Source organism: Olea europaea, chromosome 8, assembly GCF_002742605.1.
Source record: "Olea europaea var. sylvestris chromosome 8, O_europaea_v1, whole genome shotgun sequence".
Classification (NCBI taxonomy): Eukaryota; Viridiplantae; Streptophyta; class Magnoliopsida; order Lamiales; family Oleaceae; genus Olea; species Olea europaea.
The window spans coordinates 8,019,797-8,032,211 of NC_036244.1; the positions used below are offsets into that span (position 1 = coordinate 8,019,797).

The following is a 12,415-nucleotide window of genomic DNA, read 5'->3' on the forward strand; positions in this document are numbered from 1 at the left end:
CGAGCTTTGGCTCGGCTCGGCTCAGGCCCAAAAAAAGCCCGTTACGATTTACCCGAGCCGAGCCCGAGCCCGAGCCCGAGCCCAAAATTTCGGCTCGCGAGCCGGCTCCGCTTGACTCGTTTACAAGGCGTAGTGCCCATTCAAATATTTTATTTGAGCAGGCCCCACCCCATGTGAGAGGGTGGATACTTATATGTACCAACAAGTATGTACCCCTAGCATTTCCTGAAATTAAATTAGTGTTATAAATAACATCCACTTTTCAAATTCATTTTGAAGTAATGCAATTAATCAAATTAAAAGATTTTTTTAATGTCAAAAGAGGAATTTAAGGCTATCTTTTAAGTTTCTTAAATAACACCCATTTTTCAATTTCATGTAGAATAAATTAAATTAATGCTGTTAATAAAAACTAATGTAATCTTAAGTTAATTTTAACATTCTAGTTAAAAGGCAGTGATAAATCATCAGCGATTATTTGTCAAATTCGTTGGTAATAAGAATGGTCCCTTAACATGTTTTATGAAAAAAATAAATGTATTTTTATGCTCTTAAAGGAATTGTTGCTTATTTTTAAGAAAATATTTCTATTTTTCAAGCTTAGCCAAACAAGCACCGAGTAATAGCTCATCTACATCTACAGTCTATTAAAAGTGAGTATTGAGGAGAAACTTTTGATTATCAATTGTACCCTTACATATTTAACTTTAAGTCCAATATACTCTCATTTATCCTTATGTTTTTACTTTTCCATTTTACCCTTATATTTTTATATTTATGGTCAATAATACCCCTAAAATTAAATATATTTCAACTAAATTCAATTATTATTAAAATTAAAATTATTTATTTTTTAAATTGAGTCAAATAATTTCCGTTAAACACTTTTATTACTAATTATTAGAATAAGATTAATAAAGACAAAATAAAAATTATAACAACACTACCGGCCCTCATCTATCCTCGTGTCTTTATTTTTCCATTTTACCCTTATATTTTTATATTTATGGTCAATAATACCCCTAAAATTAAATTTATTTCAAGTAATTTTCAATTATTATTATTAAAATTAAAATTATTTATTTTTTAAATTGAGTCAAATAATTTCCATTAAACACTATTATTACTAATTATTAGAATATGATTAATAAAAACTTATATAAAAACAAAATAAAAATCATAACAACACCATATATATATAATTAACATGAAATAACATAGACTATTAAATCAATTAATATTAATATATAAGATTTATAAAAACAATAAAATTATATATACACTTAAATTTTTTTAAACTTAATATTATAGATTGAAATGTATTCCTAAAAGATTTCATTGAAAATAAAACATAACAGTGAAAAATAAAAAAATAAAAAAATTCCCGCTAACTAATGTTTACTTAGTAAGTATTAGATGAAAAGTCATTTTATAATAATTCATCAACTTTTTAATCACCATTAATTTATATTAATTTGATAAAATATTACAAAAAAAAAAATCATTTTTCAATAACTTAAGTGTGAATAGATGTTAAACATTTGATTTTGCATTTTACTTTTACGTTTTTATATTTGTAGTGAACAATACCCTTAATATTCAATTTATAACTTCTAAATAAGATAATTAATAATTCTTATTGCTTTCAAAAATTAAGTCAATTAATTTCCACTAAATACAATTATTACTAATTATTAGCATACAATTACTAAAAATGTTATTACAAACTATTAAAAGAAATTACAATAACACTATTTATATATATAATTTACTTGAAATTACATGTTTTATTAAGTAGATTAATATTAATATATAGAATTGACTAAAAAGTAAAATTACTAATACAATTAAATATTTTCAAACCTAATAATACATATTAGGAATAGTATTGCATTTCTAAAAAAATCTTTTGAAAATAATAAATTCAATCCATAATCGCAATCTTTTATTAATCAAATACATAATTAGGACATTTTATTGTCCATAATATAAATATTTTTTGACAAAAGTTCTAGCACAAATGATGGAAATAAAAAAAATAAAATGAAAAAACTATATAAGAGCTTCCTTACTATTTAAGTCTCAACTATGAATTCATAATTTATCACCCACGGAATACATATTAAGTATGTGTTTATAAATTGTTTTTCTTCCTATTTTACTTTTATGTAATGGTTAATGTGTAATTATTAATCACAAATTTTTATGGTCTTTTTTGATCGGAATGATGGCCATTCTTTTTTTACAGAGCACAACAACCAATAATAATTTTTTTACTTTTATGAATGATGAATTTTAATAGTGTGAATTATGTAAAGATTTATTATATTGGACAGTTATTTTCAATTTATTTTTTACAAATATTATATTTTTAATTGAAATTTACTTGCATTCGGTTATCCAATGCAGTACAATTTTATTTTTTTTATTTCCTCAACTCGAATCTTGTACATTTTGTCTTTATGATATTCATTGATTAGTGAACATATTTTCTTTTTTATCTTTATAATCACAATGTGCGAATGTTAGTTTTAAGGAATTAGAAATTCTAATGTCAATTTCACTTGCAAGAAATTTGGATATGAGTTGTTAGTTCGAAAAACAGTTTGGTGATTATTAAAATTTTCAATTTTCACTTAAACATTGGATAAAGGGAAAAAATCATCAAAATCTAAAATTGGATTCTCCCAAATTTCAATTGTCATATTCTTAGAATTTTTAACCCTTACAAATTTGATTCAATACACATTTCCATAGAATATTAATAATTTTTGAGATATTAATTTTATTGATTATAGTCATTTCTATAATTTATTTCACTTAGTATTGTTACCTTTAATTTGTAGGAAAGATATTTTTTATTTTTTAATTAATTATGACTATTAATCATTAAGAAAGCTCTTGAATGCATAGCCTCCCAACTTTTTTAGTTTATTTTATTTTGAGTATTAGTTTTAACGCAAAATTATTGTTAAAATTAATTATGTAAATAATTTAATTGGATAATCAAATAGTTTAATGTTTATATCGCAATACACAATTTTTTGTCCAAGTGTTTTGATATTTTAAAATTCTGTAGACATTTCTAAAGTTTTTTATTTTTTATTATTATTTTTTTAACGATAGAACATTAGTCTATCATACTAAAAAAGTGTATATTTTAAATTTTTATGTCATCATATTAAAATATTGTTATATGATATACTAATAAAATTGTAAGCATCATTGATGCTTATTAATGTTATACTGTATTTAAATATTACTAAAAATATTAACATTATTAAACGCTGAAAGATCTTAAATTTGACTTTATAATTTTGTTTAAGTTATAAATTCGTTTTCCATATTATACTATGTGCAAAGAATATTTAGAAAACTATTTGATTTTAAGTACGTACCAATTATTTTTATAATTTTTTATTATCATTTCCTTTCGACTTTCACAGAATTATTATATAAAGAGCTACATATCTCCAATGATACCTCTAGTCAAATATATTTACTTGAATTTAGTCAAATCAAAGAAAGAGATTAAATATGTCACTACTTTCAACAAATTAAATGAGGTATAATTTTTTATATTTTCTGATTTTGGATATATTTAATGAATAAAAATTATGCATCCATTTTGGCGTTTTAATATTCACATGTATACATACTTTACTTTTTAAATTTAATTTGACATATTTATATTCAAACAAATTAGATAAGAGCTTTGTTATGTTAAAGTAAAAATTTTGTAATGTATATAAAGTTGTTATTCAAAATAAAGCAAAAATGATAATAATTCAATATTACGAATTTATGCACGCCAATGTTTGTAGTAGCAATATAATTTAGTTATTTTTTGACATGCTTGCTTATTGTCAATTCAATTCAATATTTGATTATTTTAGTTCTTCATCCTCAAGGTATATTCTTTTTAGTAATTTCATTTCATATTTAATTCTCATTTTTATCCTTTGTGTGGAATCTAAATATAAATCAATTTTATCAAGAGGAATTCTTAAATATATTGTTACTAAATAGTATCCGCGCATCTCATTAACTCCAACAAATGATTAAGGATATTTATTCAAAGTTAAAAGAGAACAATTTTTAATATATTTATACTTGCAATTATCATTAACAAAGTTTAAGGATACACAATGCTTACTATTAGAATATAAATTTCTGAACATGTATTATCTTATGAGCAACTATATCTCACACTTATTTTTTTGTGGAATTTCAAGGCAGACAACAAAAGTTTTGATAAAAGACTAAAAATAGAAAATAAAAAGAAGAAAAGCTGTAGGATGTTGACAAAAAATATTGTGTACAAATAATGTTATTAAAATGAAAATATTACATCTTAATTTATTAAACATTTCACATTATATACATAATTTCGTAAAATGTGTTATTCATATACATATTTTTTAACAATTTTAATTCTTCCTTAAGAAATATTAATTACATCAACTACTTCCAAAAATATTATTAGTACTTAAAAATATTAAGTATATCATTTGTCCGATACATAAAATATGCAACACACGTATTTACTACTAGTCTTGATTAAAAAGAACAGTAATTGGCATTGGCTTAAAAAAAAATTCTCAAGCAGACAACAATCTCTTCAAGGCAGATCATGTTTGCCACAACTTAAAACGTTCACTTATAAATAGTAAGTTTTAATCCCTGTTTGTTTACTATTATTTGCTCATTAAAATGAAAAATATGATCGTTATTCATCACATTAAATCATCAAATTTGAATTTTTATCTCTTGTGTAAGACCCATAACGACTATATTTTTCATTTTTATTTTTACAAAAATGAGAAACAAATGCCCTTTTAATATAAAAATAATTTTCCACTGATTTTATCCTTATCTTTCTTCAGTTTTTTGATAAAATGATGTGCAAAAATATAAAAGGATAATGTGCATTCAATCACTTTGTGGGGAAAAAGATGCGTGACCTTTCCCATTAGTTTCAGGGGAAAGGAACATAATTAAACAGCATCAGATTAGATTTTGTTACAACAGGCTATCAATAGATCCTACAAAACAATCGGTGCATGTTTGGTAGGGACGACTTAACAGTATTGAATAGCAACGGATAAAATGAAGGTCGTCCAGTCTTATCCAATACTGTGTATTAAACATGCATGACAGTTTTCACCAATCCACCTCTTATGGTTCCCCAACCAACAACTAGGTGAATGCAGACAAACAAAAAGGATATTTCTGACTGCTCAAGGAGATACAAGAACTGCGGTGTTTCCAGCTATAGGCTGGCGACTAGCAGCATTCTCCAAGAGCTTCCACACTTCCTTCCGTTCCTTGACTGCAAAGTTTAGCTTCTCTTGTTCCTCGTTATAAATGGAAATGCAAGTCAGGACCAGGGAGTCGTCCATTTCTGAGAACATCTTTTTTACGTTTAAGGATAAGTTGAGCACAGCCTGGTTCCAGTGGTTTTGAGCGTTGCTTTCTAGAGCCGGGAGTATAATGGGCAGAATCACATGCCGGTTATGTGCAATTAGATTGAGAACTTGGTCATTGTTCCAGAAGAACAGAGCCCTTTCGGCTACCTGGCACAGACAAGATAAACCATTGTTCTAGAAAATCAGTCGTCAATTAACAAACCACGTTTTTTTCATCATAGACAAACTTGTGTTACTTAGGGGGACAAGGACGAAAAGCATATATACAGTCAATTTCACCATCGAGGACATAGAACTAGAACATCTAGTGAAAGAGTTGAAATGATGGTCAGCAAACCAAAATCCATCATTCAAACGTATAAACATGTTTCAATGAGCAAAAGATGAAGAAAAAATCCAGATTGACTCCTCTGGATCCCTCTATCAAGGAATAGGTTTCCTTTTAGTTTTTTTTCCCGTGTGGACATCTTTGAGATGGATTAAGGTGGGTGGAAGCCTTAGGTAGGTATGTAGAAAGAAAATGGCAAGAGAAATGATTCCCTTATTAAGATGCTTACAACCCCATTCAGAACACATAATCATTAAGTTAAGAAATAGCAATGTGTGAACGGTAAATCCATAAAAAGGTTAAGAAATAAATTGAAGAGCAACAACCTCTCCTGAAACCCGATTCCCACATCACTCCCTCAAAAATGGTCGACAAGATTTTATAAAATTCTACATTTCACCTCCAAATTAAGTCCATGAAGGTCTCCATAATATTCCCCACTCAACAACACAAACTACCTCAGCACAGAGCAAAACACGTGCGATGAAGATTCCTCTGTATCCTCTTCATAGTTTTTACAGATTAGAGCCTCAATATTATCATTTCAACAAATTCCCATTTTCAAGTCTCTATTAACTGCACATCATACAAATCAATAATGCTTGTGACAATTTCTTTTCTCAACTTCTACGTCCAGAACACAAGCCAAGCCATCTGCGAATGCTAATGAAGACCTTTCACTTCGTGAATCACCACTAAACCTTCTCCCAACATCCAGAAAACACAATTAAACAGTAACTCCACAAAAGTACAAAAATCATGCATACGGGTCTGATCTCTTTAATGTCAAAAAATTAACCGGACCATATAGTGATATATGGAGGGCTAACTTAATTAGTCCGAGCAGCAGAAAGGCTTCTATTGGAATTTGGAATCCAAAGCACCAAGAAACTACCAAACACTAACATTCAAGACCTAATTATCACATAAATCGCTATCAGCGGCATTTTTCAAAAAACCGTAATTGAGACTTGAATTAAGTGTGCCTCACAGCTAGGCGAACAAAAAATGCATCAAGGCACAGATAGCGAGACAGTTTTTGGAGACGCCTCAAGGCTAGTAGTAGAGAAACTCATTTAATTTGCTTTAGGTGGGGGCCCACAAACATTAAAAATAATTATGCACACCCTTCACGAATAGCCAAGTGCCCTACCAACTATTACTAAGAGTGTGTTTGGCACGTGTTTGTAAACACTTGCTAGAAGTCAAACCACTTTTTATCCACATATTTCTTAGAACCCACAAGTACTATCCACTTATCTCTACTCATTTCTATATGTTTAAACAAAACTTTTTATGAACACGTGCTAAACATATGCTAGAACATTAACAAGTAGTGTTTTCAGAGTGACCCCACTTTGGCAATCGACAATTACTAAAATGTTAAAATTGTGTTTTCCCATGAACCACTTTTGGAATTACTCCCTGCCCACTACCAACTAAAGTAATAGGTTTATTACGCACTCCATTTGCACTTTTTGGTTTGCAATAAGGTTTATGCCTCAAAACACCTTGAGGTTTACACCTTGCCTCCCAAAGGGAAAACATGCAAGTACCAACACCTATATATAAACATTGATATTGAGCAAAATATTTAACTTGTAAAATTTTACATTTAGGTTAATAAGTTGCTTAGATTATTCCATCAACTCCTAATTAAGAATGTTTTGAAAAATATTTCTATGTTTTGACTATAGTCGGAGTAACGTGAACAAAGCTCTACAACTTTGATTCCTAATGAGATTGATAGTCCACTGGAATAATCTAGAGCAGCAGCCAGGCAAGTAAGCCCCTGTTTTACGGCCATTATTTGGCAAAGACAAAGTTTTGATCAGTATAGTTATGAAAAATGTGTGGTTAAAAAATGGAGAAAAGTTTTCGATTTACCTACAGAACATTTTATTGTGTAAATGTATGATCATATGTATGTAGAATAATGAGTTTTGAAATAATGGTTATCAAACAGAGGCTGAATATATGTTTGGTTGATCAGCTTAATGTTAATGATTTCAGAAAATAACCATAGACAAATGAAATATTGGAAACAAATCTAAACTAAAATTAAATAGAAAAATTAAAGAAAGAAAAACTGCCAACATATTTCAGTGCACACATATTGACACCTGCATTATGTAGCTATACACGTGCACTCACAAAGACACTTCTATTTGACAAGCTCTATTGAAGCCAAGAAAAAGTCAAACCAGTAAGCCAGAATTCCGAGGAAAAGGCCCAAGTACTTGTATGCACATAATGAAATTCATATAGAGAAATTCAAAAATTCAAACAATAATATGGTATTATTAACCCCAAAATGAGCAAGAGGTACTCTCTTTTTCTTTACAAAGTCCTTGTTTTCCTTAACTAGGGAAGCATTTTTTTCCCTCAACGGGTTTTGGATTACGAACTTGCCTAACCAAAACCGACATCTTCTTCCAGATTTGGCAGCCATGCATTCACAATTGCTGTGCCTGTCACCTTAAAAAATGTATTTTTGAATTCCCAAAATTTTTCTACTTTAGGCACAAAAAGGACTTTAATAATCGAACTCTTCTACAATCTTTTAGCAATGAGAGATCCAGGAAGCATATCTAGGAGAGAAACGCGGAATAAAGTTATGTTTTGGGACAACTATGGAATTTAACCAAAACATTGGGGGCAAAACTCTATTCTTTCAAAGAAGCATATTATTTTTTTTATGGCTTTTTTTAATATCTAGTAGAGCTTTCAATTCTTGAAATGGGTTTGTTTTATACTCCCACCATCAAGAAAAAATGACCAAACTACAATTTCATTTTGGCAAAAGAAAACTTAGCAGTTCGCCAAATCCTTGAAACTTAGTGGTGACTCGCCTCAAACTAAGCCCCCTCTTCCGTGATGGAAGAAAGATCAGCTATATTCTTTATGTTCATGCACATGACATGACAACCACTAATATGATGTATTACAGGTCTACACTAAAAATAACTATAATAAAAAGGAATGCATGCACAGACGCTGATGGTGCATGCAGGACCTAATGCACACACCCTGCAGTCCGTGGAATAATAAAGTTTTAAAAGTGTAAACTTGAGGAAGTACTGCAATAAAATAAGTGAGGGCATAAGAGTATAGAAGTTAAATAAAATTTCATTTTGGCAAAAGAAAACTTGGAAATACGCCAATTCCTTGAAACATAGTGGAGGCTCGCCTCAAACTATGTCCACTTTATCGTGATTGAAAAAAGATCAGCTATATCCTTTTTTTTCATGCACATAACAACCACTAATATGATGGAATACAGATCTAGACTTAAAATAACTAAAATAAAAAGGAGCAGATGCACAAACTGATGGTTAATGCAGGACATTGTGCACATAACCTGTATAGCTGTAGAAAAATATAGAAGAGGGACTCGTGACATAAAATAAACGAGGACACAGAGTATAAAAAAGGCCAATACCAGTCTTAACCTCTTGTTCTCTTGACTTCCAATATATGCACAAAGATGTACTATGCTGTCTTAATATACAGTTAACAAGGATGCCAACATCAAATAAGTAAATGCATTTATGTCACAACTTGTTTTGAATAAAATTGGTATTCAACCTTTCAGCAGCCAAAAAGCTTTTACAGAAATAAAGATGTCAAGATTTAGATTCTAAGGGAAATAATTTGTCCTTTATCAATCAATGAAAGTGACAAATAAACAGAAGTAAATGTTTATCCGTTGGTATTCATAGTATCTCCTTGAAGAAACACATATTTTGACAAGTCTAACAAATATGGAAAACAAATTTATATAAATCCAAGAAAAGGATCAGAAGTGTCATATATAAAACATATGTGAACAACTGGAACTATACAGGTAGCAGAAAATGGGAAATTACCTGAAAATGGAAGCTATTGATACATTGTCCAATCCTCCAGAATAATGGAACCATCACTTTTTGGAACTCAGCCATGTTAATTGCTTCCAGAATCTCTTCCAACTCACTTAAGAACATTACCTCCTTCTGACTATTTGTGATCGGCCAGTATTTCAATAGACCCTTAATCACGCCACCTGCCAACTTTGGCTCCTTCTCTATAAACTGTGTCACACAATATGACAGCTGCTGAAAGTAAACCGCCAGTGACTTTGGCTTGTGCAGCGGAATCAACGCCCTCCAAAGAAAAATCTTATGCTCCTCCTTCAATGGCAAAGCAAATCCAGTAATCACACTCCCAAAAATCTCCAACAACTCCGCAATGCCATTATGCTTCTCGGTCTCAAATACAAATCTGTAGAATACATGGCTTATACTCTTCCTTACAAATGGCCGGTGAACCATAAACTTACCATAAATCCTATGCAGAATTGCCTTCAGACAATCCCTTTCCCTAGGATCCTCAGAATGAAACAAGTCAATAGTCCTTAAAATAAAGGAATGATTTATATACTTCTTTGCAACCTTTGCTTCCAATGAAGGTGAAGTCACAAACTTGAGCAAGAAATCATAGACTATTTGCAAGTGAGACCACGCGGGATCAAATGTTGGCTCAGAGTCATTGTCGTTTTCACCTAAATTGGTGTTACTCGACTGATAATTAGGAGGGAAATTACGGAATATATTAATGGAGCACATTTTGCATGCAGCTAAAATTGCAGGCTCTGAGAACTTTGGAGGGTTCTGTGATACGAAATCAAGAAGCTCAAGCAGTGTCGCTCGTTTGAGCTCCTTTTCATGAGTGTTTTTCACTGGGTCAATGAAGTCAAACACCACGCAGCAGAGGCTCAACTTACTGATGAAAAGATTCAATTTTTCAGAGCTTGGTACATCTTTAAAAGCCAGCATTGGTTCAATGCCGGCAATCACACTGGCTGGGAACACCGCAGCCCGTTTGACAGCAGGGCTGGCAGCATTAGCCCGGCCTGAGCCAGGGGATGAAGTATTGATGCTGGAGTTAGGGATTCTTGCAGAATCTACATCCGATTTTGTGGATTTGCGAGGGAGTTTGCTCAAAATCTGCTTCCACATTCTGGAATCTCTTTTCCCTTTGCAGATGGACGAATTTTTTGGAAAGTGGAAACAAATCGAAACTTTGCGGTTTTCAAATCAAAGGCATTTGGGATGAAGGGAATGGATCAAACCCTGAACTTGGCGAGTCATGCATGGATGACGAAAATTGGGGATCTGGAAAAGAAGCCCTAGATTGAGAATGTACTTTAGATTACAACGTATACCTCATAAAGGCGAGATCTTTAAACAAAAGCTGAACCAAAAAAGTCACTAAAATGCAGTGAAACCCTAGAAACCATTAAAGAACCCATTTTTTCAAACTAAAATCAAGAAAGTTATAATAGTCTCCTCCTTTACAAAACCCATATCGGAATACACGCACAAACATGCGAATGAATTTCTGCATCCATTCATGTACACATCTACAAATAAATATATGTGCACGCATATAGAAAGAGAAATGATGACGATTGTAATTAGCTTGAACAAACCTTGGATTATTTAGAGAGAGAAAGAGAAGAAGCCACTCAAACACACACGCAGATTGCAGACAGATGTTGGATCGTCATTTATACATGGAATCTACTTATATATGTATGTATGTATTTATATACATTATATGGAATTTAGAGAGAGAGGTGTGCGTGTCTCTGGGTGTGTCAGTGGTTGATTATGAAAATCGCCATTGATGAAGGGTGGAGAGTTTAAAAGAGAGGATCAATCCGTTAATTGCATTTCTTCTTTGTATGCTTCCTTTTATAAAACCAAATGATGAATTCACCTATCTGTGTTCCCTGATATGGGACTATGACCTATAAGTGTCTTAGCGTCTACCCCACTTCGTCCCCACATCCCAACCAAACCTCAAATATAATTACTATTAAGCCCTTGTTAATGTATTTTTAAATAATGATTAATGTAGAATGTATAGTTAAAAATTAATAAATTTTTTTGAATTTATATGTAATATTATTTTACTAAAAAATGTATAATTAAAAATAAATTTTTGGAAGAATGGGACTCAAACAAGGGCTAAATTTAAAATTGTCATGAAAAGAGAGTTAAATTAAAAAATAAAAAAACAAAAGAAGAAGATGAAGAAGAAAATAGAAAAGTCATTATATTCGTGCATGTTTCGTTGAGAATCAAAGCCTCATATTCATAGGGAAGAATCAGTATTGTAAGGAATATAATGGTAATTGAAATTAGGGCTATAATAGTGTAATTCTCAAACACTAGTAAACATATTATTTAAAGCACTCCATCTTGAATGACAAATTATAAAATGATAGTCTTGCTAAAAACTTGATTGATAAAAATTCGATGAGACAAAAATATCAAACGAAAAGAGAAAAAAAAGTTCAGTTATTTTGGAGTATTAAAAATAAACGAGTCTCATTAAAACTTTATTGAGAAAATTCATTAGCATAAAACTTAAGCGAAGGTAAAAGAGTAGACCTACTCCCTCTAACGTTGATTATTGAAAAATTTTGAGTTGATACATTTCAATCGCGTGAACCAATTTCTTAAATGTAGATATCGGCAGTGCTTTTATGAATAAATTGGTCACATTACTTGAGCAAATTTGTTAAACGTCAATGTCGCATTCTTCTTAAGCTTATGTATATGGAAGAATTTTGAAAAAATATGTTTCGTCCTGTCACCTTTAATATGAG

General features: G+C 30.6%; 1 protein-coding gene across 3 annotated transcripts; it reads right to left on the minus strand.

Moving 5' to 3' along the window:
- Positions 1-4,912: 4,912 nt before the first annotated feature.
- On the minus strand, positions 4,913-11,508 carry LOC111398717 (serine/threonine protein phosphatase 2A 57 kDa regulatory subunit B' kappa isoform-like). 3 transcript variants are annotated; one of them, XM_023025771.1, is made up of 3 exons: positions 11,231-11,508; positions 9,627-10,913; positions 4,913-5,576 (listed from the first exon to the last, which is right to left on the minus strand). In XM_023025771.1, exons 2-3 carry the CDS (start codon positions 10,755-10,757, stop codon positions 5,241-5,243), a joined length of 1,467 nt encoding a protein of 488 aa, XP_022881539.1. In that variant the 5' UTR covers positions 10,758-10,913; positions 11,231-11,508; the 3' UTR covers positions 4,913-5,240. The 3 variants fall into 3 exon arrangements, with proteins under 3 accessions (XP_022881539.1, XP_022881538.1, XP_022881537.1); XM_023025770.1 differs by having other exon boundaries at positions 9,627-10,927; XM_023025769.1 differs by having other exon boundaries at positions 9,627-11,508.
- Positions 11,509-12,415: the final 907 nt, after the last annotated feature.

Bases quoted from the DNA above. Each gene is read 5' to 3' on its own strand.
- LOC111398717 (XM_023025771.1), bottom strand. From the start codon at position 10,757: ATGTGGAAGCAGATTTTGAGCAAACTCCCTCGCAAATCCACAAAATCG. The intron at 5,577-9,626 runs GTAATTTCCCAT...TGTCTGTGCCAG, and splicing joins TCAATAGCTTCCATTTTCAG to GTAGCCGAAAGGGCTCTGTT.